This window comes from Dendroctonus ponderosae, unplaced genomic scaffold (genome assembly GCF_020466585.1).
Source record: "Dendroctonus ponderosae isolate FM_Combo_2020 unplaced genomic scaffold, Dpon_F_20191213v2 Dpon_F_20191213_2, whole genome shotgun sequence".
Taxonomy (NCBI): domain Eukaryota; kingdom Metazoa; phylum Arthropoda; class Insecta; order Coleoptera; family Curculionidae; genus Dendroctonus; species Dendroctonus ponderosae.
This window is the reverse complement of record NW_026018165.1, coordinates 8207158-8233431: the sequence shown is the minus strand read 5'-3', so window position 1 is coordinate 8233431 and position 26274 is coordinate 8207158. Positions and strand designations below refer to the sequence as shown.

The 26274-nt window shown below is 31.9% G+C and overlaps 6 protein-coding genes across 6 annotated transcripts; 3 read left to right on the top strand and 3 right to left on the bottom strand.

The window, feature by feature from the left end:
• The first annotated feature begins 110 nt into the window (after window positions 1-110).
• Window positions 111-15326, top strand: LOC109546490 (polyribonucleotide nucleotidyltransferase). Its single transcript, XM_048663553.1, has 4 exons — window positions 111-474; window positions 7440-7602; window positions 11567-11946; window positions 14576-15326. Exons 1-4 carry the CDS (start codon window positions 420-422, stop codon window positions 14788-14790), a joined length of 813 nt encoding a protein of 270 aa, XP_048519510.1. The 5' UTR covers window positions 111-419; the 3' UTR covers window positions 14791-15326.
• A 663-nt stretch (window positions 15327-15989) lies between these two features.
• Window positions 15990-17511, bottom strand: LOC109546492. Its single transcript, XM_019917470.2, has 3 exons — window positions 16807-17511; window positions 16595-16750; window positions 15990-16322 (listed from the first exon to the last, which is right to left on the bottom strand). Exons 1-3 carry the CDS (start codon window positions 16853-16855, stop codon window positions 16030-16032), a joined length of 498 nt encoding a protein of 165 aa, XP_019773029.1. The 5' UTR covers window positions 16856-17511; the 3' UTR covers window positions 15990-16029.
• Window positions 17512-18893: 1382 nt separating this feature from the next.
• Window positions 18894-21118, top strand: LOC109546486. Its single transcript, XM_019917464.2, has 3 exons — window positions 18894-19244; window positions 19297-19434; window positions 20252-21118. Exons 1-3 carry the CDS (start codon window positions 19181-19183, stop codon window positions 20491-20493), a joined length of 444 nt encoding a protein of 147 aa, XP_019773023.1. The 5' UTR covers window positions 18894-19180; the 3' UTR covers window positions 20494-21118.
• Window positions 19443-20115, bottom strand: LOC109546489. The gene is made up of 3 exons (XM_019917468.2): window positions 19953-20115; window positions 19712-19870; window positions 19443-19651 (listed from the first exon to the last, which is right to left on the bottom strand). The coding sequence occupies exons 1-3, from the start codon at window positions 19996-19998 to the stop codon at window positions 19488-19490; spliced, it is 369 nt and encodes a 122-aa protein (XP_019773027.2). The 5' UTR covers window positions 19999-20115; the 3' UTR covers window positions 19443-19487.
• A 1198-nt stretch (window positions 21119-22316) lies between the features above and the next one.
• On the bottom strand, window positions 22317-23073 carry LOC109546487. Its single transcript, XM_019917465.2, has 3 exons — window positions 22988-23073; window positions 22585-22743; window positions 22317-22524 (listed from the first exon to the last, which is right to left on the bottom strand). Exons 1-3 carry the CDS (start codon window positions 23049-23051, stop codon window positions 22355-22357), a joined length of 393 nt encoding a protein of 130 aa, XP_019773024.2. The 5' UTR covers window positions 23052-23073; the 3' UTR covers window positions 22317-22354.
• A 349-nt stretch (window positions 23074-23422) lies between these two features.
• Window positions 23423-26268, top strand: LOC109546488. The gene is made up of 3 exons (XM_019917466.2): window positions 23423-23696; window positions 23887-24033; window positions 25746-26268. Exons 1-3 carry the CDS (start codon window positions 23648-23650, stop codon window positions 25940-25942), a joined length of 393 nt encoding a protein of 130 aa, XP_019773025.2. The 5' UTR covers window positions 23423-23647; the 3' UTR covers window positions 25943-26268.
• Window positions 26269-26274: the final 6 nt, after the last annotated feature.

Sequence of the window (26274 nt, the reverse complement as noted above, 5' to 3'; positions counted from 1 at the left end):
TTATACATATCTTCAGCCATCTTTTCTAAACAAATACCAATGTAACTAATAACCAGACGGGTAACAATAAACATAATTCTATACTTAAACAAAAATGTGAGATTCGAGAGGTGGGAGTTGGTGGTTCCAACCATCCAACCAAGCCAAGATTCGCCAAGGTAAAACCATCAACCAAGTAACTACCTACCAACCATAGGAGCCAAGATCGAACTGAGCAAATAAACCATGACATCATTCTTTCCTTGTCCACCGTGGTAGAGCTTTCAGTAAGCGCGGTGTGTTACGCAAAAGGTGTTTACAACTCTTTGGACATTTAACAGTATTAACACACTCTACGAGTTCGAATTCAATGTGGTATATTGACCGATTTTAAGTTTACTGCGCCGTTTTCGATTAGAAGTTATTTCATTAAAGACACTATGTTGAAATTTACAGTTGGTGCTCTCGTAGTTTTAGGATTTAGCTTATATAAGGGTAAGTTAAATTGAAACTAATTATTAATCTAAATTAAGAGCAAAAAGTACACCTATCATTTTCAGAAGGAAAAACAACTTAATTATTAAAGTTTCACATTTATTGGAAATTTAATTAGAAATGCACATCCGCTCCCAGAGTGGGTTAAGTCATTTTTTTAGTGGTTGTCTTCAGAATTCAAAAGCAGCTAACAAATTTAATTAGTTGTTTTAGAAAACCACAATAAAAGTCTGGTGCGCACCAAATGCAACTTTTTCTGATCGAAAATTTCATATTTCAATCAATTTTCATCTAAGTAATAATTTGCCGCCATATTTGTTGAAGGTGCGATCACAAGATTTCACCGTACGTTAAGCACTGCGCTCTTTAATAGGTATTCAATGTCACTAGAAAATTGACACACCTTATTTCTTATTGCTTCAATGCATTTGATATCAATATTTTGCCGTGTTTATTGCTTATAACTGCATGCAATATAATATATTGCTTTTGCCGCTTTGTCAATTATTACTGTATTTCATTTGTATCCTCATGTTTTTTTTTTATTTCTCATTTTCGTTTATTTAGCCCTTCAGCAAGACAGTTTGTGACCAATTGAAACTCTTTAAAAGTTTCCACCTGGTAGATTCAAAGAAAAATGGATGATTTCCAGTCGATTCCAAACGATTTTTTTTTAGTTTTAGTCATTAGTGTGTTGCCAGTCGAAAATGTAAACAAACTTTAACGAAATTGTTTTCTAGATATGATTGGAAGAAAATAGCTTCAAAACGATCGAAACATTTTCTTCCCTATACACTGGTTTACTTCGCATTAAATTCTCATATTAATCTATAATGCCTTTTTTCTGTTTATTTCTGTTTAAGTGTCTATATGTTTAATTAAATTTAAATAAAATTACTATCAAGCACAACAATAACAAAAACACACAAGTCAAGCTGAAGACATTTAAATTCATGTCCATTTGCCAAGTATGCGTTGGTATCTAATGACCTACTAAGTAATCTTGAAGCACGCCAGTAAAAGTTGAAATATCACGTTCACTCTAGCTAGCTCTTTATTCAACATAGGCACTGCGATTAAAATTTAAGCAAGGAATAGCTGGGAATAACGGTTTATTCAATGAGATTGGTCGAAAAACTGGCTCTGAAGTTGTGTAATCTAACGGCAATTTTGATGCAAGCCGAAAAGTTTAGTTGGATGGAGAAGAATAATGTTTTGTTCTTGTAGATGGGAAACGTCGATTGATACTGAGTGGCACTTTGTTCGGCTTAAATCAGTAGATTTGAAATAATTATAATATTAATAATTCATTATTTAAGACTTTCTGGTTATGAACACTTTCGAGGCTTACTTTATTTTTAGGCTCTGTTGGAAATTCAATAATTTTCGAATTTCGAATTCGAATGAAGATTGGAAGGTGCAGTTTAAATACCTATTAGGTTTTGTAAAAACTTTAATATTTTTCTACAAAAGTAACAGGTCTTTCCGCAATTGATTATATTATCATTATTTTATTTTTGATTATTTGCACACAGCGCTTTGGTTCAAAAATTATCCTTCAATATATTAAAAATAATGAATTTCCATTTAATACATAAATTATATGTTTGCATTATCTATGAACAGTCAACTTTAAAAAACGTCTGCTTAATGAAAAGGATTTAACAAAAAATTATTAAAACTTTCTGTTTATCCTACGGCTTGCGATTGTAAAACTTTAAAACAGTAAAATTTCAGTAAATTAAATTATGTTTCTTATTTATGGGTGTCAATTATGCGTACTATAATACGGCAATGAAAAGTTCACGTTGGAAATAACAACAATAACAAGGAAGTGGATTGATGTAGCAAAGTGAAAGGAAAGAGAATAATGATGTCACAATCGAAACGCATTGAGATTCGCGCATTAAAAAAATATAGTAAAACGTAAAACGGTTTAGGTGCTATGGATTCGAATATTTGGTGACCATTCAACAAAACGGAGAGTGAAAAATTGAATAAAAGCATTTTTGGTGGTTTCTAATAATATATTTGTTCTAAATAAATATGCATGATGTTCAAAAGGACAGTGTCGGTCCAACCCTGTGTGTTTAAACCTACACTGAACATCCAGTATTTGATTTTTTTCTGCATATACAATATATTCAGACGTTGAAGAACACACAGCCTATTTCCGTCTAACAATTTATTCAATTAGTAACATATATAAGTAAAATAATTGTTTTTGCAACTATTAGAAAAATAAACATTTTATCCTTGTGAGAATTTTTCAATAAATTGAACACATTATTTTCATTAACTCTATCAAGTTCTTTGCACTTTTGACATAGTAATTTGTTGTTCGACGGTACAATTTACGATTTACGGAAGATACTGAATAATAATGACTTGGTTGCAGAACGTTGAACTAATAAGACCTGAATGTATGAATTGGGCGCAAGAAGTTTGTATTTATATCACAGCCATTAAAATATATATTTCTGTAAGAATACCGTGAAAACCAAATTAAACTAAATTAAAAAATGTTATCGAAACTGAATGAAGCAGGTTTAGGAGAAATAAATAAAACAACATTTGTTGATAGACGTTGGAAATACTTTAAGCTAATTGCCATTTTAGCCGAACGCATAAAAGTTAAAGCTCCGGTCTGTTATGTTGCTTACTGGATGTTACTCAACGAAATCATTAGTATTCAATCCTTCAATTGCTATAAGTATACGTCATCCTAGAAACAGGTTTTAATCGTTAATAGCCTAACAGTAACATGTATATCTAAGCATGTTGTTGGATCGAACCTTTAAAAGTAGAGTTGAAAAGATCGTTGGTTTATGTAAATGTAGGAAGACAGACAAATTTAATTAAAACATGTTTTGTTATACTGGTTATGGGTTTTGACTATATCAATTGGATATTGAACTTTAGAAATATTTGCTGTTTGCAAAAACTCATTTATTCTCTTAACAAGAATTAATGTTTGCTTTGATACTCCATATTTTGCCATCTATTTCGCTCAAGATCTACTTTAATAGTATTAAAGTATTAGATGTTTAAATCAATTAAACGTTCAATAGGTGGAAAAGTGCTAAACTGCAGGAATTCTGTACAACTTTCACTATCTCAAGAGCTTAACTGCTAAGGTGCTGCGAGAAAATTGAAGGCTAAATCCTAGAAAATCATACGAGGAATCGGTTTTATGGCTGTTATTATAAGGCGCACGCAAATAAGTCAAAGGATCGATAAATTCAAAATAAATTTAATTTTCTAGTGTCATTTGTATGTGTCCGATTAGATTTTTCCAAGCTGATATATGAGAAAATGCATTCTAACATGTTTTAATAGCTCCGGAAATCGCTAAACCCGGAGAAAGATGGAATATCGTTTCTTATTTAAAATTTTAGTCCTGCACGTATGGACTTACATTACAGACAAATGAAAAAAGCTGAACATTTTGCGTGTTCATTTTCACATAATTGGGTCATAACACTTTCCACCAGAATTATTTTCGGAGAACGGAAGTAAATGACGTGCCGATGCACCCAGATACTATTTCCGCTTCATAAATGCAAATAATGTTGACACCACACTCGATAGACTCGATAGAGAATTTAAAATTAAAATTCTTTTCAGCTCTTTATCATTTTTTTTAAGCGCAATAAACGAAAAGAAGAATGTTCTTTATTTGCCTTTAGCCGAATTAGTTTTTGCAGGCTTGATTTAATAGCATTCCAAAAACCAATTAGGACTGTTTTGTGATCGCGCATAACCTTCTATAAAAAGGTTCGAATAATGAAGCAGCAATTTAAGCGTGTTAAAAACACTTTACAAGAGCAGAGTCAGGCTGATAATTGACCTATATAATTTAATTAGCTTTAAACCTCATCAATGGTCATTTAGTTGGGTATTAAAAGCAGGTTAGTTTTTCAATTTACAGCTTTGTACTATTTTTAATAAGCAATTACCACATATGACGTACTTCTACTTTTGAACTTCATTTACTAATTGCTAAATAATGTTTTTTATTACTTTGTCAGCCTGATACGGGTAATTTTAACTATTATCACCCATGACAGCCATTGAAGAAAATATTCGCACGATTAACTGGTCAGAACAATGCAGAAAATCACTGTTAATTGCATATTTAATCCTTCGCGATATTTTCCAGTTTGCGTTTTACGAACAATTACAAGGCCAGTCCATTGTTCTGTTTTTCATTTATCAAGAGGAATGCAAATATGATTAAGTAAAAGAAATGATTCACAAATTAAATACTCAAACACCTACTTAACCTGTGCACAGGACTATTAACTCATTCATTTTGTCATATCCCTGAATTAAAGCAGATGGGAAGTTTAATAAGGTTACTCATCCAAAGCAGCTCTTGTGCTCAATGTATGGTACGGATTAAATCTAATGAAAATATGTCACTAGTTTTGCGATTTGTTATTTGCGAGACGGCACAAACATAATTTGTAAACGAATTAATCTAAAACTCCGGATGACAAATACTTTACAGTTTCCATTGTAATTTTGCTGCTTCTTAATCATCCCACATCGATTTTAATATTATATAGGAAATACCGATAAATTTTGTTATTGTTGCCACTGGTTAAAAACAGGAAATGGTTAATTCCTAAAAAAAAATCAGCATTTTCATTCCCGTTAATACAATTTAATTGAAATTGCACAGACAATAGACATAAGACATTGCACTTTTACGCCAGTTTTTTACGTTTAGTTTGTGCGCCAGTTGTATAAAAACCTGACCACTTCGATTTAATCATTTCAGACAAAAATTGACACAAATAATAATAGAGTTATGGACAACGTTATTCTTGTGCGATTGATTTTCTTGACTCACATTTTGCACATTCATATATTTGATGATACCTTGTATGACTTATTATGACGAGAAAATTTTATGAGTCGATGATTCATTAGTATATGCTTTAAAGCATTAATTAACATATTCGGCCTGACGATTCGAAATAAATTACTCATTCTGCTTTATAATAAATAACTGGTGTATTATGACCTTTAAACTCATTTTCGTGAATTTGCTAGAAAATTAATATACATGCATTTCCTGCATGTCAGCCGGAAACCACATCTAAACGAATTGAAGCTATTTAATTGAAGATTCGTCAAATTATTCAAAAACGCAGCTTAAATACTTCATATTGGCATGTTATTACATTTGGGGTTCCGTTCTCAGCGTATGGGGCAACATATTTAATTATTTAAATGGTTTTGAATGCTTCCTACATACAGTTGTTGCAATTAAAACCACCGATTTTGCAACAGAAATGTGAAACATTTAATATACAGATATCCATTGCTTGATTGATCTAAGCATTTTCACACAAATCTAAACATACCGATATGTGTATAGATATAAATATAACATTTTGTTCCAAAATAAAGTGACCGATTTTTTTGTGTTTTTACTTTTACTTAGCATTGTTAAATTTGCGTTTCGCTTAATTTCGGTAATTTTATGGATAAATGAAAATTAACAAAACAAAGAACTTYATAGTTTTTCCAATAATTTAGACTTTTTAAACTAAAAAAGTGAAAACCATCTATGGGGCTACATGTTTGAAAGATCTCGCTTTTATGAAAATATGTTTATGAATTCGTTAAATTTACTTAGATACCCTGCATATACAGGGTGGGCTACTTTWACAGTATCAAGAATATAATCTTCAGCGAACATTTTTTGGTCAAAAATGTTGTAAGAACACAACTTGAAACTCTTTTAAATTGTTTTAAGTTATTTTCCATGCATCGCTCGCTTTTGCATGTTGTAACTACTACTGCTACTACAGTTTCGGAATGCATTTTCACCGAACACTAACTGCTTGCAAAATTATTCTTTTTGGTGTGAGCAAAGCTAGGATTTATGAGTATTTCTAAACAAAATATTCCAAACGGTCTTGAATATAAAGCAAATTTTCAAAATCAAAACAATTTATTTTACTCAATAGTTGACATTATTCTTGCAGCAAAACTATATTCACTTTTCTACTTAATTTCTGGGAAAGTTAAATAATTTCTAAGGCACAGTTTGTACATGGAAACATGTCATCTGAAAAATATAATTTTCCATCACTGACTTTCCTTTTACTATTAGCTGTTTCACCCTGCATAGAACATTAACTAAAATTGCATTGGTGCTCCGGAAAAAAATGAACGCCTTGTATACAGCACAATATGCATTAGATACAACAGGTAGTCGTATTAAAACCGTCGTCATTATGGGTTTGTCGATTGAAACATGTTTATAAACACATTTATTGTTGGTTTCACCTTGAATTCTTACTCAATTGCACGATTGTTTATTTCTGTTGCTAAACTGTACTTTGTTCAACTATAGTGCGGAGAACAAGTATTGAATGTTCAAAAAGTTGTTGCTCATTTGGGATATTTAGTTCTGTATATTAGTATACGCCACTTTAATAACTCAATTACCATTCAAATTTACGTGAGGATGATGGACAGAAATTATCGCTGTTTTTCTATTGGTCTGCTATGATTAATTTATAACGCGAAAAGTGGACGATACGTGGTAATTGTAAAGTTGAAAACTGTTAAGAGACACCTGCTAGTCGAAACGTTGTGAATATTAAACATCTGTTCTAAGGCAAGCATAACGTTTCATTCAAGCTTTAACTACTGCTTTTAGACAGCTCGTGAACAAAATTTCGAAATTAAATTGTGTGTTGAATTTTATCAGCATTTCAATAACAAAAAATGAATGTATTTAAAATTTATATCAAAATGTAATTGTACAATTATAATAAAGCAAGCTCTAAGTACAATTTAGCCTTATCCAATTGTGTTCTCTTCATTAGTGTTTGCGAATCCTCACACAAATATACATACTTCGACAATTTGTAATAGTACATTTTTTTTTATTTGCTTGGTAGTGAATGCTTTATAGCTTCAAATAAATAATTTATTTTCAGGTTCTGCTTTGCAATGTTGGACATGTTCGAGCGACATAGATCGCAGTTGTGCGGACAGGTTCAATGCATCAGATTTCCGATTTGGTCTTGGATTCGACCAAGCCTACCAGTCACCTTATAATCAACAACCATACGATCCGTACAACCAGAGGCCGTCCGACAGGTAAACCACTTTGCATTGCTCACCAATCATCAGTGATGATTAATTATGTAGTTGTGTATCATATTGACGAATGCAAAAATTCGCATTATTTCAAGAGTATCGAATAACCATTTTCCATAGTATGTAGTATTTTAATTAAGCAGTGACTTTATGGGCACCGATTATCATTAAACTTGAAATGGAACTTGGTGAATTGTATGTCATAAAATTAGCACTCCATAGGAATATTTTATGCCTTAAATAGAGTTGTTTTTGCTAACAAATTAACGACTGAACGATTCAGTTTGAAATAATGTGGGTTTTAATTGTATGTCAGGTTTGATAATTTAACTGATATGTTATGTCTAACTCCTAATCAGTTTTTAAAGATTGCAAATAACCAGTAAACACACTAAGGTTATTAACATTTCACAAAGAATCACTCACCTCAAATGCATAAACAAAGTCAGTTCAATTATCGAATTTCAAGGATCGGTTAGGTATTCTGTGCTAATGCCCACATTTTGCACCAGAAATGGCTTTTTCACTAACCACCTGTTTATTGTAGAATTCCATTCACACATTGGCACATTTCACTTTGGAATTATTACCGCTATTGCATAAAATTCTTGCATTCAGATTGTAAGCTAAGATTTAAATGGCTGTATGTATGTACATTATATTCGAAGAGCTTTTCTGTATATTCGCAATTTAAGTACATGTGACTTGTAACTGATACAAGTTCATGAGGTATTTTATATCACAAAACTTCAATTTTGCATCGAATTGAAGCATGACTTAATTTCTCACTACTCTAGTCATGCAAAAACACAAAAAAATATTATTAGGTAATAATTATATTTTTTTGCTTAAGTTGTTTCTCAAAACGAGCGGCATGAGTTAGTGAAACTTAGATTTTCGTGTGTATTGCTATTGCGGATATCACAGCTTTAAAACCAGCAGTACCTAAAATAAATAATTTTAAACAAACTCTATATGATAAAAACAATTTTTTTATTTGCTGTTGAATTTTAATTATTGACAAAAATATTTTCACAGCACGATTGCTTCTAGTATCAAAACCAACTACGAAGTATTTCGAGTCAGTTTAAATAATTTTAATACATGATGTATTACAAGCAATCCAAATATTGACATAATCCGTATTTTTAATGAGCCCCGATATTACTAAAGTTAAACGTGATTTTGAATACAAAAAATACCATTATAATGCAGAGCGACAATCTACTTTAGGGGCACAAGAAAATATACAACATAACGATAAAGGTCCAACATCTGTTTTCAGCCACAAAATGTTCATCAGTGTACAAATAGCTTACTTCTAAATAAATATATCATTATTTGAAATAGAAATGCAGGAAATTAAAGGTAATTCGAAACATCTGATCTAATGGTGTTTTATTGCGATTATTGAAAATTGTTCTGGAAATTAAATCTAGTTGCTTCCAATCAGAATTATCCATTTTCAATTAAATATCTAAAGCCCTCTTGTGTACATTATTCTCAAAGGTTTTTACTTAATCCCAGAACCTTCCTATGGTTATTTCAAAAAGTATGTGATAATCCTTAGGATATACATCATTTTAAAAATATTTTTATAATTTTCGTATTATTTCAGACGTTTTTTTGAGTTTTTTCTAAACTGTTGGTTTCACATTAGGAACCACCCAGTAACTAATCAATTTATTACAAAAAGAAAAAATGAGGAGCATCCAACAAAACATATTTTTGTAATCTTAGTAATTATATTTTCCTTTACTAAATTGCTGATATTTAATTCTAATATTACATGTTTAAAATCTAGACTGATATTACAGCATAAAACTTCTTAATAAGATCAATATGCAAAATTAACATTCTCTGTTTGGATAACGTTGTTTTTCAAGATTCTTCAGTTATTATTCGCAGAAACTTAATATTATTGCCATTTTTAGGCTTATTTGTTGATCATTTTCTCTCAGAAAAAAATTACGGGTCAAAGTTGAATGGCCGGTTATTAAATTATTCACATTTCCTACATTGCGACCTTGTAAAGCGTATAAATTTGTACAATTTTCTATGATTGCAACAAAAATATAGTTGCAAAAATCTTATTCAATTCCGCATTATATCCAACCACGAATATACTTTACATAAACTCCAGATGAATTGCGGGACGAGTTTTTATTTTTTTTCCAGAAGAAGATTTGGTCAAAATATTGCTTACTTTTTAGTAATGTGATCTTTTACAAATGAGTTTACCTATTTACTTTGTGCCAATTAACCTTTTCATTTAGGTCTTTTGATCTAATTTGATACAGTTTTTTAGCAACGATTTTGTTGACAAACTTTACACAAAAGCACATTTATGAAAAAAGCAACCGGTAATTGGTATTTTCTTGCCAAACAGTAGCATCCATTGGAAGTTCGTCGCGAAAAATTGCGATTTTTAATATATTTCCGAACTTTGGCTTCTTGCAGGTCCACTTAACAAAAAAATTTCTGCTTCAATTTTTAGGAATCACAAAGTTTCCGAGCGAAATGCAGATATAAATTGGATTGAAATTTTTCCAGTGCGGTTAATCTGCAATTGGGGACGATTTCAAAAAAATTAAAGAATAACTTTGAAAATACAACAATTATAAAAGTTATAACCTCGACCACAGAGCCATTTACCACAAATCAGAGTTTTAGATATGAAATATTGACTTTTGGATGGAATATTGGAATAAGTAATAACAAATAGGAATTCCACATTTTTAACTTGCCTGACGAAGAAGTATAAAGTATAGTAATTTACGGGATACGAACAATTCGCCTCTTCCCACATGTTAACCGCTTTTCTTACTTTCATGGTGGTTTTATTTCTTTGCAAAATATTCAGGGGTTATTTAGAAGAATCTGTTTGCAAGTTTTGTCGCATGTATTTCCAGAAACTCTGTATTAAAAACAAACAATTCAAAATTATTTTAAAAATTGAATCTTAAACTAGCAGGCTTAACCAGTTACATAGAAAAAGTGTAATTTACAAAATCTGAAGAACTTATCAACAACTGCAGATGATTAGTAGGTAATTGAAAAGCAGCCATTAAAATCTTGCTTCCTCCCTTGCTAATAAATCATTACTTTGTTCTTTATCACCATTCTAATTTTTCTAAATTTCCAGGAGTGTACAAGAGTTATCCAAAAGTATGACATAACTAGAAAAAAATTAACACTAAAGTAACAGTTGGCAAAAATTAATATATAACTGTGCAATTATGTAAAGTTATGGCATATTTTTCTTTAATATTGTATCCACAGGCTCAACACCTAACCGAACCTGTTGACCGGTCTTTGTAGTCCCCGGTTTGACATATTTTTGAGTAGTTAGAAGAATATTGACTAAACACTTCTTTTATAGAGGCTACTCCACGTATCCGAACGACAATAACCGTCCCACTGAAATTTATCGGGACTATAATAAAGATCCTGCGGGTAACCGCGATCAATACAATCGAGGCTCGAATAATAGGGAGGAATACAGACGACCCGATGATCGAAGTAGGGATCCTAACAGTCCATACAATGATAAGAATTTGGATTATCAGAATAACAGATCAAACGCTCGGGATTATGATCATCGCGATTACATTTCCAGAACTTATAATGCTACTGATCGATACAGTCAGGATCGTTACAACAATACCGATTATCGCAGTATTGACAGGGATGGCTATTTTAGAAACGGAACGAATGGAACGGGAAATAATTACGATAGAGACCGCTATAATCAAAATCAGAGGGACCGAGACTATAACAGTAGAGACCGAGATAGGGATTATTACAACAGGAATCCCATTGATAGGGACTCGACCACTCGGGATCCGAATCGCGATAGACATTACGACAATCGCGGGGACTACAATAACCGTGACCCTAATAATCGCAACCCTAACTATCGGGAACCTGTTAACGGGGACCCTAATAGTCGTGATTTTGACAGGGACCGAGACTACAGAACTCGTGACTACAACAGCAGAGATCCAAACACCAGAGATCAATACGATAGGGATCGATCGCGGGATGCATACAATCGGGACTACAACACCAGAGACCCTAATTACAGGGACGGAAATAGGGATCCCTACTTTGACAGGGATCATAGGGAGCCCTACAACAGAGACCCCAATAATCGGGATTACCCTCCTAGAGATTACAATCAAGGCCGCAACTACGATCCCAATTATCCTACCAGGGATGTTAACTACCAAAGGGCCCAGGCTCAGGTTGCTAGTCAATCAGGGCCTAGGTTGACTACGTGCAATGAGGAGGAAGCCAGACTAAGAAGGATGAGAAATGTTTGCATCAAGAAGGTTCAAAGAAGTAAGTGTTGTTGTTTGTTTAATACACTAGAGTTGAGGTCAAACTAAATTAATATTAAGTACTTTTTGTATAAACCTGCAGGTAAGAAAACAAAATTCAAGGTTCCACGGATTCCAATTATTTTCAAATGCGTTTGTTCTTTTTCAGTTGCACGTTAAAGTGCTTGTGGTTATACATTGCAAAAGATTAAAAATTCAATTAAAAAAAACCACATCAAGAATCACATTAAATGTTTTCAAGCAGGCGGAAGTTTTGAATGTAAACATTTATTTTGAATAATCTGTTCAATTGTTAATAAAATGCTCAATAAAATAGACGCTACACGGACAAATTTCGACTAATTTTGAAATTGTATAAACCCTGATTGTAGCTGGCGATTTGATTTCTGTTTGAAGCGGTATTTAGTGCAATTATTTTTCTATTAGTGTCTGTTTGTGCAGTAAATGAGTGATTCAGATAAAGTTTGTAGGGTGGCAAACGAAACAATGCAAAATTGGTGACATTTTATCATGCTCTCCATTGAACCAAAAAACTTTTTTTTTTAAATTTCCACACCGCAGGCATTAAACATTTTTCTTGAGCCGATATTTAAAATCTAGGACTCATGTTGAAGCAAAAACTTCACGTCGACAGTCAACATATCGGGTCTCATGAATGAACGAAATTTTTTAAAGTGAACGTGATTTTAGTTAAAATTGTGCCAGAGTTACAGATCTCGGGGGAAATTCTGCTCTGGCTTATTTTTTATTCAACGCCATATATTGAATTCTTGTATTAAATTATCTATGAAGTTTTGGCTTCAAAATGAGCTTTAACCAGACTTTAAGACCAAAAACGTTATTGCTACTAGAGGTGTGACAAACGGTTATTTTTCTGTAACGGGTTACAACGTTCCAGTTTCACCAGGTTCTAGGTTTCAAAATGCGGTTCCAAATGGAACATGTTACTTTTTAAATTTTTCATAAAAAATGCAGAATCATGATAGTAGAAATAGTGATGAGACATAATGATTTCCTTTATTAAAAACAAAATTATTAACATTGGAAAACTTAAAATAAAACATTTTAAAATCAAAAACAAAACATAGGTCTCAGGTAACTACTTAAAGAATAAAAAAACTGATAATAATAAAACTAGAGTGATTAAATAAAATATACGGTTTATATGCGACAATTTTTAAAAATCTCATTTTAAGTTAAGTTAAACTAAGTTAAAGTAATACTTTAATGTTTGTAGTACTATTTAAAAAACGTCCTATTACTAATTGCATATATCAATATCAACTTTCAATTTCAATTTCAAGCTTTCACCTATAATTCAACCATACTTGATAATATATTTTTGAAGCACTAGTTGACCATTTAACCTATGCCTGCTACTTAACTTTCATTTGGCAATGCGATGATAAGTTGAAAAAACAGTTAAACGTGAGAATAAGCCGACCGAAAATTAAGCTTTAAAAGAACTTTAAAATTATTTATACATGCTTTTTAAACATCAGAGTACATAATCAAATCATCATTCTTCCCACATTGACATAGAAGTGAAAGTTTCTTCAAATATACTTAATTGAAACTAACGTGTAAAGCTAACTGGGTATTTGACCTAAATAAACCTGCACGTGTATGTTGATGTTTTAGAATGAAAGTTTTTACGCAGGTCAAAGGACCAATCGATTATTCGAAAACCTCTGGACAAAAAGCAACAAAGTAGTAACTAATGTAAAGAGAATTGAACGTTTTTTTAAACGATGTGCCACTTGACCCCCCTTCCCATTTAAAATTCTAAGGGTGTCTAAGGGTGACATCTACCCGTCCTAGGGGGTTGAAACAAGGAGGCTAAAAATGTAGATTTAAAATAAAATTGACGAGTGTTTCCGATTTTTCATATTTTAAACTGCAAGAAAGATATTAAGCGTGGGAAGTTTTCAAATGGACAGCCCGTATAAGTCTCACGTTGGAATTGTATTATTTTTCTTAAGAATAACTTCAAATATATTTCGGACTTACAGTATAGACATATTATCTATATTATATTTAGATTATTACCATACAACACACCTATAAAAATTAGCTAAAGCTTAATGACTTCAACTAAAGCCAAACATGTTATTTCTGCCTTTAAATGTGGTCAAATTTTACGACTGTGAACGTAATCAGAAACCCTTTGTTCAATGTGTTCTTCAAAATATCTAACATGATATATAATTTTGCAAGTGGGTTTACTTACATTCTCACCTACCAGCAGTTTATCCAGTAACTCAACACATAACGACACTTTCTTTATACACTTTTCTTTTATACACTTTCTAAAAATTTACCTTGTTTCCAGATGCACGCATTATCCCAACTTGTGCTCGAATGAAAACCCGTTTCGCATTTGGGTTAGATGTTTACAATACGAATTTATAATTTTTTTCGGTACAATTGTTTACATCTCTTCACTATTTCTTTATTCGTATTCATATCTCGATATTGTGAGTCAATGTGTGAAAACGAACACAAACTGCATAATCCTCTGATACCTGAAATCGACATTTCTTTATTTTCAAAATTTCTTCGACTGTGAAGCATGATAAATAAAAAAATGACTTGTAGTTGTTTTTAGTTTCATTTTTCTTATTTTGCAGTTGGAGATTATCAACTAACATACATCAGACGTTGCGAGATGATTCCATTTGAAAAGGAAGTTGGTACTTGCTATGAAGCAGTAGCCAGAGGCATTTCATTAGATTTTTGCGAGTACTGCGAATACGATGGTTGCAACTCGGCCACTGGATTGAAATTCAACATCTTCCTCGCCAGTTTTGTACCTTTGGTTCTTATATGGGCCTTTTCTTCGTAACAGAGAAGTTTTAATTTTAATAAGCAGAGTTGTTACATGAAGATGTTAAGAGATATATATGAGCGATACAAAGTTTTCATCTGATTGAAAATCTAATTTCTTATTGGATCTGGTAAATATTATACATATACCGACCTTTGTTATATACAATAAATCAAAGTTCAGAATTTTTTATATTACTCCACTTTTGTAAATAAAAACTTAATTACATTTCATATTCCTAAGAAGTTACTTGAATGTATAATATTTTAAGGTACTAAAAAGTTCAAAATAATAATTAAAGTTTCTTTTATAATAATATAGGTTAATATAGTAACTTAAGTTTTTGCGAAAATTCATCACAAAATGTTGTGAAATTTATTTAAATAAGTAAAAATGTATTAGATTTACTTGAAGTAAAAACCCTTAGATATGGTTGATTTTGTAACACTTAATTTTCGGGAATGATCTGTTTTATTCTTCCGATTAGCTATTTTTCAGTTTGCTATTAATGTTGCTAGGATAAGAATAGTGAAATATATGTGTATTTTTAGTTATTTTACCAGTTTATTTAAACCGGTGAATTTGGAAATTTTGTCAAATTTATCGGAGTAAAAGCTGCAATTTGAACCTGTTTTTGATTAATAAAAAACAATTTAGTTATAAAATAATGTTAGTATCTCAGCACCTTTCTTTAATTGTAAGTGCTGAAAGCCGCACTATTTAATCTGTTGGAAAAACCAGTCACATGTAATTCGTTTTGTCAGTACATGGTATTAACATAATACATACAAATCTTGAAATCGGTTTAATATCAATTGTGATCTCCGCACAAATATTAAGGCTTCGAGAAAATCTAGCAGATGAAAAGCAGTTATTAAAATTGCATTAAATATACTTATAGAAATTGTTTATCCGATTAGTATTGGAGCTTAGATATGTTACATAAAACGGGCAATCGTAAGTATTTGCGACGTTTATCAGGAACCGATATTAACGCAGTACATTGAATATTTTTTTTACAATTAGAACAATTAAATATATAATCTGAACAAACTAACTGATAACGCATATGATTGAGCTGCCATAACTTTTTACCTCGGCCATTATTTCCTGGGAAATATTCTTAGGCTGTTTTGATCATGTTTTTTATGATCAAGATGTATACTTAATTCAATTATTGTTTTCCTAGCGTATTATTTCAGAAAGGATGCCCTAAATATATCTAGAAAGGGTCTTTAACACCCAAACATTCCTTTATTAAACAAACTTTGTCATTGTTATGCCGGATATAAGTAAAATCAAAGACAGTGTTGTTATATAAGAACCACTGTCATCCTCAGTTACTACTATTGAACCATCAATCTCATTGAACACATGATTATTGCAGAAAGATGTATTGCAAGACTTGCATGATTCCACCGTAATATTAAACAGTCCCAATTCTCCTATAAACCATTCGCAATAATCACCCATATAGTCGGGTATGATTCCACAGTCCCTATAGATTCCGGTTTCTGAATCTCTAGGATTTCCTACAAGATCTGTAACACCTACAAGTGCAGAACATTTATAAGTCTTTGTGAATTAGGCTAAAATCAAAGTCTACATTATTGAAATGTATTATTGCATTTAGCATGTATGACTATTGAAATAAATGGACATCATGGATAGCTCAAACTCTGGTAACTCATAGCTTTGGTAAGTGAAAAGGTAAGGACAAAAATGAACAAATAAAATAAAATACTAAATATACACAAAACGCGTCTTGTACCAAATATGCCTGTACTTAAAAAAATCGTTAAAATTTTAACATTGCGCTTACCAGTGTAGTTTAGAAATGTTGAATAGCAAGTAACTGAAATTCCGTCCGTAAAATCGCCAAGTTGTTCATAGCAATTGTTGCTTGGAACGACTGAATGATTTGCGCAGTCTATATTGGGGGTACATTCATAACAATGTAAAACATTTTGCCCTGAAACTAATTAAGAAGTTTGAAATTTTAATAATTGATACATTTTTCAAAAATTAATTTACCTTGAACAAAAGATCCAAATATGAATATTGCTAGTCCCAAGAAGATCATTATAATCTGTTAAGTTTCACACACCGTTATCAACAATTGCACAGTAAGAACTAAATTTAATACATCCGATTAATACTTTATATTGATACCTCTCGGTACAGACACGAGTTAATATATTTACAATTATTACTCTGTTAGCCAATATAATTAACTAAATAATCAATTGTTATACGGAGACATTTGTTTCAATGCAAGATTAAGAGGATTCTTTTTACTGCACCCTAAAATTAAACATTTTCAAATACAGTAATATTAGGGATAGATTGTGTATTTGCTAATTTTTATGTTTAAATCTGATCGGGTTTAAACGTAAGTTACTAAAATTTTATTTAATTTTTTTCATGGTAATACTTTTTTCAAAAAGGAGTGGAGCGCTTAAATTCCGTCGATATACAGGAAAGCGTAAGAACTTATTAAGTGTAGAGATTATTCAAATTTGGCGACAAATAAAAGCTTAACTGACCAAAATGTGTGAGGATAAGTCTAGTTTAAAATCAAGTCAGTTATTTTTGTAAAATATAAAATTTCCAGTAATTTATGGCTGTCCATGCTAATCAAATAAATTACCCGACATTTTATAATAACAATAGTAACAAATAATGTATATTCACTTTAGCGTTCTACTGATGAAACTATTGTGATCGTTTTAATTATTCAAGATGCCTTTTTTCTTTTAACTTAAAACTAAACTAACTAAAAATTTTTACAGTCCTCCGATGTTATGATCCTGTTCATTCAAGTACGTACGTATTAAGAAAAATACAATAATTATGTGACCCTAAATCTAAATAAAGTAAATAAGGAAAAGCAGATTATTTATATTCAATATATAGGTAGACTAGACAATTAATCTTGAATATTTCTTATCTGTGTACTTACTTTACCTCTAAAGCATTGTTTGTTGAATTAAAAAACTCGATTAAAGTTGATGACGTTGGCAACTTTATCTGCACATCTTGATATTACTTTGCGGTAATAAAAACGCATCTTCTTCATAAAAAGACTGGAAAAGGTTGGGTTAGTGCCACTGATAAGGCCTCCCACCTGCCACTGATAAGGCGAAGAAAGATCGATGTGAAACGTGATATGGACAGAAAGAAGCACTCATGGTTAAAAAAACACCAGGGATTTAACAAATTTTGAGGATCACACACTATTATCGAGATGATGTTTCGTTCCTCCTAATTCTCTAAAAAACGCCGAAATTGGTGAAGTATCTGTAGGAACGTCTCTTGGACCTTCCGCAAGCCAACATTTTGAATGATTTATATTCTGCCCTAAATATCCACTGAAAATGTATTTTGAAATTATTGCCCAAGTCCAGAAAGTCCAGTTTTATTCAAGAGCAAGTCATATAGGCTGAAAAGTAATGCAATTTCCTCTTGTTGATTATAAACCAACTTCAGCGCTCGAAACCAAAACTTAATGACTTATTTATTATACGGCAGTGTTTACTCTATGTGTATACTATGAAAAGTTTGTTAATGTTGTTAGAGATTTGCTAACCATACGATAACATGAAGTATCAGCTAAAACGTAAAATAAATGTACAAGTTATCACTTTCTTTTCAATATTCTGGTATACCAATGCCAAACGTAGTTGCTTTGTAATTTTGCATCACCAATACAAGTTCTTCTGTTGCTGTCGTTGCTAGGGCTCAATTACTTCATCACATATTTAGGGTGTACAAACCTAATTTTATTGCTTTCATAGAATTATGTCTATTGATAAAATCTTTATAAATAACAATGACGAGACATGCATAAGTGGAAAATTGATTCAATTGAAAAACTAGCAAGTCGCAAGTTTAACTGCTTTTAAGATTAAGTCTAAAAACATTATTGACTTTAGTGGTATGAAAAGGTTCAAAAACCTAAATACAAATAGCAAGCAAGGAATAATATTGATACGACAAAACCGTTAAACACGACGATACATAATGAAAAACAGATCACAATGTACAAAAAATTATTGCAAATAAATTATTTTTCTCAGCCCCGCTTAAAATTAAGTCACATTCAGACGAAAACTGCTGCAGTTCCCTAATCTCCTGAGAGTAATTTTACTAAAAAGGAAGATATTTGTATGCAATGGCACAGATTCTTGTTTACCTCGTTTACGAAAAACTGGGCCGGCAATGAGTAATTATCAACTTATAACACCTCGCAAGCAAACGAAGTTTGGTTGTATTCCTCAGATCAAAACTGGCGATTTTTTCAGTCAAAACTTCTTAATAGTTCTCTATGAAGATTGTCATAGTGCAAAGTGCCTGAAGTTGTAATTGTGGTAGACCAGGATTTGTTAATGTTATCCAAACATTCGACATGGAAATGCCCATTTCGTCTAGACTTGTGACATTTCTGGCCATTCTATGTGCGTTCCAAGAGGGTATGTGACCGCAAAATATCTCCTGTATTTTACTCTAAAATATACTATTTAGGAAACGCAATAAGATGTTATGAATGTGTGGCCAGATTAGGACTGGGCGATTCTAGCCCTTGTCTTTATGGTGATCGGACTCAGCTGCGCAGAGTGAATTGTATGGGCCCATCTGTCTGCGCAGCTTATCACTATCAAAGTATGTTATTACATTGTATAATCTACTTTATTTTAACAAAGTCCATATGGCATTTAAACATTACATTTCGATTCAGTACAAGCAGCGCAAGAAAATTCATCAAGAATACTTTCTGAAATCAGTGGGGAATAAATAGATTTGATAAATTCGCAAAAAGTTTCAGAAGAATTGGTTTGAATGTTGGCTGGACCACAATTTCGAGACGTGTAATTGTTCCCTGAAATGTAGATTACATTGAAAGGGTTTAAGTGCTATTGACTGTGTATTGACTATTTACCATTAGCTAGTTGAATTGAAACTTTAGTACATATAGAAGCCAGTAATCCATGGCACTCAATCAATTTAAAGTCCGCTACTGCCGCGTCGTTTAGATTTGCAGGACAATCCGACTCCGATCCTTCACATTGATAACATGACAATGCTGCGCTGCATATTCCTAAAATTATTTCAAACATTTTCTAAACATTTATTAGGGAGAACCTAATACCTGAAAATATAATTAATAGAGATATACATACCATAGGCTAATACTAAAACAAAGGCTGGAAGAGTAAAGGCTGTCATTTTCTCAAATAGTACACACCGGTACCTACTTGTTGTAATTTTTGTTTATATACTTTTCCTTAAGTATGTTTTGTTGATAGATTCGACCTACAGACCGAGTTTGTAAAGATTAGATAGATATGATTCCCGATTTCGCTCATAGTTAAGTGGTAGGCCAACTATTGTTCTATTTATCTCAAGTTGCTTAATTTTAGCTTGATAATATAAATACATATTTATTGGATTATTTTCATATAAGGATTTTTTCCTGCAGCAATGATTCCTGGAACTCCTCCAATCAACCACATCACCAGAGGTTGTCAAGCTCTCCGCTTTGGGGCCACTTGTGAAGACATTTTTCAACAGCTAAGAAGAAGAAATGAAATTTTACCAGGCCAACATACATGCACCACTTGCAGCACTGATCTTTGCAATTCCAATAGTAGAATAATGCCTGTTTTCCCAATTATTTTTACATTCTTTTGCTTAGCGCTGTATCGAATTGTTTTTTCTTGACGATTTTAGATAATTCTAAACACATTGGAAATGTTTTAATATCGCTTGGAAAAATGTTTTTTTAGTAAATAGACTCTTTAAATACTTATGTTACCTTATAGTATTTAAGGTATATCTTCCATTAACAGTTTTTAAATAAGGCAAAAACTATTTATTGAATGGAAGCATTTTTGTCACTCCAAAAAGTTAATAGGTCTTTTGTATAATTCGATGTAACTTTACTATTAGCATTTCAATATATAATAATTCTGCCATGCAAATAAGAAGTATTACAGTTAGCTATGCCAGATACCTAATCCAATCCGGTCCATTTGTAGGGTATGAACGAACGGTGATTATAATTTCAAGACATGTACATGTGTTTATATCATTCTATGTCATTTTTATAATAACTTGTTGGCTTACAGAATTTTTTACTTGGCTAGGTTTTGCAGGATCGCGAACAAAATATACATAACTTTTTTTATATTTTATACAAGCGTCCAAAAATATGTATAAATGTAACTTCAAATTTGGGAACTTTATAGACGGTATAACCTTTATTAAGCCAAGTAAATGAGGACATGGTAAATCGGCGCTTGTTTGCAAGCGGTGCAAAATAAATACTCAAAGAATTTCATTATTATCAATGTATTTTAATTTACCAATTAGCAAGACTTATTTCAGAACTTCCAAATTTTAGATTAGCCAATAATTTTATTATCATGAGGAAACTGATGGCTTTGTTTTTTTCGAAAAACATTTTTTTTAAATATGAAAATTAATGATGGAATTAATTAGCATTAAATTATTTAATAAAACTCGTTAGTTCAACGTGTTTTTGATGTAGAACATGCAGGGTGTCCAGTAATTCCAGGGTCAAAAGGATACTGCGATATTCTTAGCATCAAAAGAAGTGATGAATTTTTAAGTGTCTTGGTACAAAAACTACCAGAACTTTTTATTTGGTGGATGAAATGAATACATTTTTTTGGTTGTCTGGTCCACTACCGAAATTTGCTGTAGAATAATCTTCAAAATAGTTTACATACATATTTCGTTTGTAATATTTGCTCTTTATATACAACTGGAAGAACTGCAGAACTCTTTATAAACGATTTTTTTTCATAAAATTAATAATAAAAAAAACACTGTATATTAATATTTCAATAAGTGAAGACGTTTGAAAACGTGATGCAGTTGCAGTCACAAAATTTTGTATTCGCTCATTTCTGGTTTAATTGAGTAAGCTACACTTTCTATGTAGCCCTACAGATATACATATATAAATAATCTTTATTTCCTACAGAAAAAGGGTATCGACCCAATCGGTTTTTCTGCTCTTGTTTAGTACATTTGTGTCTTAGCCTAGCTTATTCTAAAATTAATTTCTATTCCTAACACAAGTATAAATTAATCAGCTATAAAAAAAGGAAAAAATAAAAATTATTGGCTTACAAAACAAACAGATCTTAGTCCTTAGTTCAGTTGCGTTTCTAGGTGTTCTAGTAAAGTATCTGTTGGGGAACGAAACATCTCCTATCCTACAGATAATAGTCGGGCGGTGTCAGATCGGGTGATCTCGGAGGCTAACAGTCAATTGACAGATTATCCAAGTATTTCAATGTTCCGATAAATCAACTGCAAACTTGCCTAAACCTATGAAATCGTCATAAGTTCTTATGAATATATTTACATCATTCAAATATTTCTTTAATATTTGATGTAAAATTTAAAAAATCCTGGTTTCAATTTCTCAAAACTTTGCATCTTTTGTAGCTTTTACTGAGATAATATTTTTAAGAATACCTCTATTTGCATCAAATATTTTAAACACGTGCAGACTTACTTAAGATTATATTTAAATGCATCCAGCTCATTGTTATGTATTACAGTTTACGGTAGTACAATTATAACAATCGACGCCTTTGACAAGCGATCCCTCTGTCAAAGGAGCGTACATTTTTGTAATAAAATCACAGAAGTTCAGACCGGTGCCGTCGATTTCATCAACGATTAAGGGCGCACAGCTTCTGAACGTGTAAACGTCTCCTAAAATGTAACTTTGATATAAAATTTTAAACATTCAGCAACATATCAAAATGTAATTACCACTTAAATAATTCACTGAATATTTAGTACAACCAGTAGCTAAAACCCCTGTGCAGTACGTCATATCCATGTTCGCTAAGTCAGTTAAGGTGGCTGGTTCCGGACAACCACTATCTTTCCCACTGCAGCTGTAGCATGATAATCTGTCATCTGATTCGGCTGCAAATAGTTCATATGTTGAATATTTAACTTACGCTAATTGGATGCATTTCATTAAATACGAATTAATTTAAATACGTCACTTTTAAAACCCCCAGAAGATGAAAGCTGACCAATCTAATTCAAGAAATAAAGTTTTGAAATCTCCCAAATTTTGACAAAAATACCAGAGCAATTATGCAGCACTCTCTAAGCAGTTAAATCACAAAACGATAATTATTAAGAAATAGTAAAAATCTCATACCCAATGCTAAAGCAAAAAGCGCACAAAGTAATAGACAGACTGACTTCATTTTGTAAAAAATCATATTTTACTGCAAATCTTTTACTTATATAGGTCAGATATACCTAATCATGTTTGATAGCAAAATTGTATTGTATTTAAAAGATTAGATCCAAAGCTGATGAATATGTTTCTTTCTGAATTCTACGAGTAGCTATTATTCTATCCTCAAGTGATTAATAATGCAGGATTTGCTCTTGAACAGTCTTTTTGATTGATGACTGGAAAATTCTTATTTTTAATGTCGATTCTATTTTTCGATTCATATTATAATATGCCTGATAAGAACAGATATTTATGTTTTTCTCAATTATAATATTTACAATTGATGTAAGAGGAACCACAGAAGATCGTATTGTGTACCAAAGTCATGATAGCTAAAATTCCATTGGATTTTATGTACTTTCGTTATTAGTCATATTATTTATAATGATATCTAATTTGTTTACTTTATTCATAAAAAGCGCAAACGAACGATCCATGTAATTTTACGAACAGGAATATTTGTTCCAGTTGCCCAATTTTGCGCTTGTCTTGTCCCACTGTTGGCAAAAAATCAAGGGATCTGAATTTTTAGTCAGCTTTAAAATTTGATGTGATGCACTAGTTTCGAACATAAATATGCACTTGATCTTAGTTTTTGCAGGATTACTCTTAGCTACACATTCAGGTACGGTATAGTTCATATGTATTGCTGCACTAATCACATGACACTAGATCATTAAATATCTATTTTAACAGAAACTTGAACTAGAATAATCTTGAAAAATTCAACATACAGATTTTGCTTGTAAGATTTGTTTTTAAAAATTTTTATTTTTATGTAAGTGTTTAACATGGTAAGATACATTTGGTTTTAGGTAGTGGATTGGAATGTTATACTTGCAGTAGTCATGTTGGAATCACAAATTCGATGAATGATTGTGAAAGGTTTAACTCTTACGAAAATCATCGAAAGTCATTTTGTCAACCTGGAGAACAAGTTTGTGCTAAGCATATTGTAAACCGTAAGTCGTTTTTTTTTAACATTATCCCCTAGGTTTATATTTTATTCATTCATAACTGTGACTGATAATTCATGTTTGCTTTGCATTATTTCATTAAAGGAAATTGCTTTCCTAAAAGCGTCCATCTACAGCTACAACCTATAGCTGCGTTCCTAAAAAGTATTTGAAATAGTTATTTGCAATTTGCATATTGAAGTAAGCAATAATAAGATTCGCCCTTTTCTTTATCGTTCCCAATCTGACCTCCCTAGTCTTACCAATATATAAATTTTAATAAAACGGCTACAAAAATGATGAACGAGTTTTGGATTGCAAACGTTCATTGCAAATGCTGCGGCTCCGATAACTGAATTTCCTAAGCTGCTTAATAAACATTGATGAACATAATTAGCGCACTATGTATACATTTTCAAATAAACCATTTTTTTTTCAAGTAAGTAGGTAAATAATGTAACCATCGTAACATTGCACAGTACCAATTATTTTTGATCCCTTGCTATTCATTCCGATGCAAGTTTCTACTTGTTTTGTGTCATTTGCAATATCTCAGCATTGTCTTCAGCAAGTGTGGTATTGTTTTCGATTCAATTTTCTTCGTTTCCTAATTGTATGCGCATCGAAACATCCTCAGTGAAAAAAATAAGTGAGTTTGATGCGTTCAAAATTGTCACCTTGGAAGACGGGTATTCCCAACGTGAGGTTGTCCGAAACTTGAGTGTTCATTACATCACCATTGGTCGATGTCTTCAGCGTTTTAGGAAAACAGGTTGTGATGCTAGACGACCAGGGCAAAGCCTACCAAGATCCACAAGCAGGTGGACCATCGTTTTATCTCATTTTATATCGACTGCCAATTTTAAGAAATCAGTTTATTACCGGAAATGAGATAAAAAATCGAATTCAAAATGCCCGAAATTTTGTCATTTCTTCCAAAACGGTAAGAAGAAGGCTTAAAGAATTCGGATTGACTGCAAAACATCCCGGAAATGGTCTTCTCTTATCCACAGTCCACCAGCAAGGTAGGCTTGAGTTTGCTCGACAACATGTGGATTGGAATTTGGATGACTGGAAGAAAGTCTGGTTTACTGATGAAGCTAGAGTGTGTTTAAAATCTTCGGATGGGCGATCTTCGGAATCTTCGATCCTACTCCTGAGAACTTGGCTGAATTGGAAAACGCGGTTCTTCAAGAATAGCAGCCAGAAACGTTGCCTGAATTTCAAAATATATTTTTCATAAATGTTTACCAAAAATCTGATAAACTAGTGATTTATGTTTTGTTTTACTTTTTCTTTCGAAAACAGCGTCACATTAATTTAAAAACAATAATTTGAATTTTGATAAAAGTATGTAGGGTTTATAATATTTTTTTCTTTGAAATTTATAGATGGTGCACTAATTTTGTCCATCAGTATATATTAACTGTAAATGCTATATTTAATTTTTAAGTTCCGTTTTCAGTAGAACTTCTACACATATAGAAATTCGTATATTCAGCAATGTGCAATGTGCGTGCAAGTGGTTAGTCAATCAGCAAGCAAACTATATTAGTCTTCAATTATCCGACGGAATCAAAGAACCTTCAACGACTTGAAGCCTTCGTATCTCAGTTACGACAGTCTTTAATAGTCTTTACAAAAAGAAAATATTCCTGTATTTTAGCTTTTTATATGAAATGTCTCGATCAAACGTTTAGCTTTGGTATCACTTTTAGATGATGGCGTGACTTGGGTGCATCGCTCTTGTCGACCATACGATGTTTGCGATGTTCTCAGCCAAATGTACCGGAATGGCAGAGATCAACTTTTGGAATGTTCCACTTGCTCTGATCGGAATTTGTGTAATTCATCTTTTATGTATTCAGCATCTACAGCTGTAACAATGTTTTTATTTATTTTAGCGATTTACTAGCTGAAACCGTATAAATTTGGTTATTGTTAATAAAATTGATTTGGTAGTTTAGATTTATTACGCTATAATACACTAAGGTTAGGTTAATTAGCAAGAAAACATATTTTTTCGTAACCGTTTTAAGTAAAGCTATGTAAACCCAAGTGCATTTACGGTTTTACAGAGAATAACAAATTGATCTTGCGATACACACACTTTTTACTTGAATTGAGAATAATATTAAGTAGGTACTTAAAGAACATGTCACAACTCGTTTTTTTTGTCATTTTGGGAGCAACTTAGGATTTGTTGGATTGGAATAATACATGGAAATCAGATTCAATATAACAACC

What these genes read in the sequence shown, in the direction of transcription:
- LOC109546488 (XM_019917466.2), top strand. Translation starts at nt 23,648, where the DNA reads ATGCACTTGATCTTAGTTTTTGCAGGATTACTCTTAGCTACACATTCA. An exon ending in ACTCTTAGCTACACATTCAG is followed by an intron (nt 23,697 to 23,886) that starts GTACGGTATAGT and finishes ATTTGGTTTTAG; the next exon opens with GTAGTGGATTGGAATGTTAT. An exon ending in TGCTAAGCATATTGTAAACC is followed by an intron (nt 24,034 to 25,745) that starts GTAAGTCGTTTT and finishes TATCACTTTTAG; the next exon opens with ATGATGGCGTGACTTGGGTG.
- LOC109546490 (XM_048663553.1), top strand. Translation starts at nt 420, where the DNA reads ATGTTGAAATTTACAGTTGGTGCTCTCGTAGTTTTAGGATTTAGCTTA. An exon ending in AACCAGAGGCCGTCCGACAG is followed by an intron (nt 7,603 to 11,566) that starts GTAAACCACTTT and finishes TGATTTTGACAG; the next exon opens with GGACCGAGACTACAGAACTC. An exon ending in CATCAAGAAGGTTCAAAGAA is followed by an intron (nt 11,947 to 14,575) that starts GTAAGTGTTGTT and finishes CTTATTTTGCAG; the next exon opens with TTGGAGATTATCAACTAACA.
- LOC109546487 (XM_019917465.2), bottom strand. Translation starts at nt 23,051, where the DNA reads ATGATTTTTTACAAAATGAAGTCAGTCTGTCTATTACTTTGTGCGCTT. An exon ending in GCTTTTTGCTTTAGCATTGG is followed by an intron (nt 22,744 to 22,987) that starts GTATGAGATTTT and finishes AACTATTTGCAG; the next exon opens with CCGAATCAGATGACAGATTA. An exon ending in TTCAGTGAATTATTTAAGTG is followed by an intron (nt 22,525 to 22,584) that starts GTAATTACATTT and finishes GTTACATTTTAG; the next exon opens with GAGACGTTTACACGTTCAGA.
- LOC109546486 (XM_019917464.2), top strand. Translation starts at nt 19,181, where the DNA reads ATGGAAATGCCCATTTCGTCTAGACTTGTGACATTTCTGGCCATTCTA. An exon ending in TCTATGTGCGTTCCAAGAGG is followed by an intron (nt 19,245 to 19,296) that starts GTATGTGACCGC and finishes TATACTATTTAG; the next exon opens with GAAACGCAATAAGATGTTAT. An exon ending in CGCAGCTTATCACTATCAAA is followed by an intron (nt 19,435 to 20,251) that starts GTATGTTATTAC and finishes TTTTTCCTGCAG; the next exon opens with CAATGATTCCTGGAACTCCT.
- LOC109546492 (XM_019917470.2), bottom strand. Translation starts at nt 16,855, where the DNA reads ATGATCTTCTTGGGACTAGCAATATTCATATTTGGATCTTTTGTTCAA. An exon ending in ATTTGGATCTTTTGTTCAAG is followed by an intron (nt 16,751 to 16,806) that starts GTAAATTAATTT and finishes CTTCTTAATTAG; the next exon opens with TTTCAGGGCAAAATGTTTTA. An exon ending in AACATTTCTAAACTACACTG is followed by an intron (nt 16,323 to 16,594) that starts GTAAGCGCAATG and finishes CTGCACTTGTAG; the next exon opens with GTGTTACAGATCTTGTAGGA.
- LOC109546489 (XM_019917468.2), bottom strand. Translation starts at nt 19,998, where the DNA reads ATGACAGCCTTTACTCTTCCAGCCTTTGTTTTAGTATTAGCCTATG. An exon ending in TGTTTTAGTATTAGCCTATG is followed by an intron (nt 19,871 to 19,952) that starts GTATGTATATCT and finishes AAATAATTTTAG; the next exon opens with GAATATGCAGCGCAGCATTG. An exon ending in TTCAATTCAACTAGCTAATG is followed by an intron (nt 19,652 to 19,711) that starts GTAAATAGTCAA and finishes TCTACATTTCAG; the next exon opens with GGAACAATTACACGTCTCGA.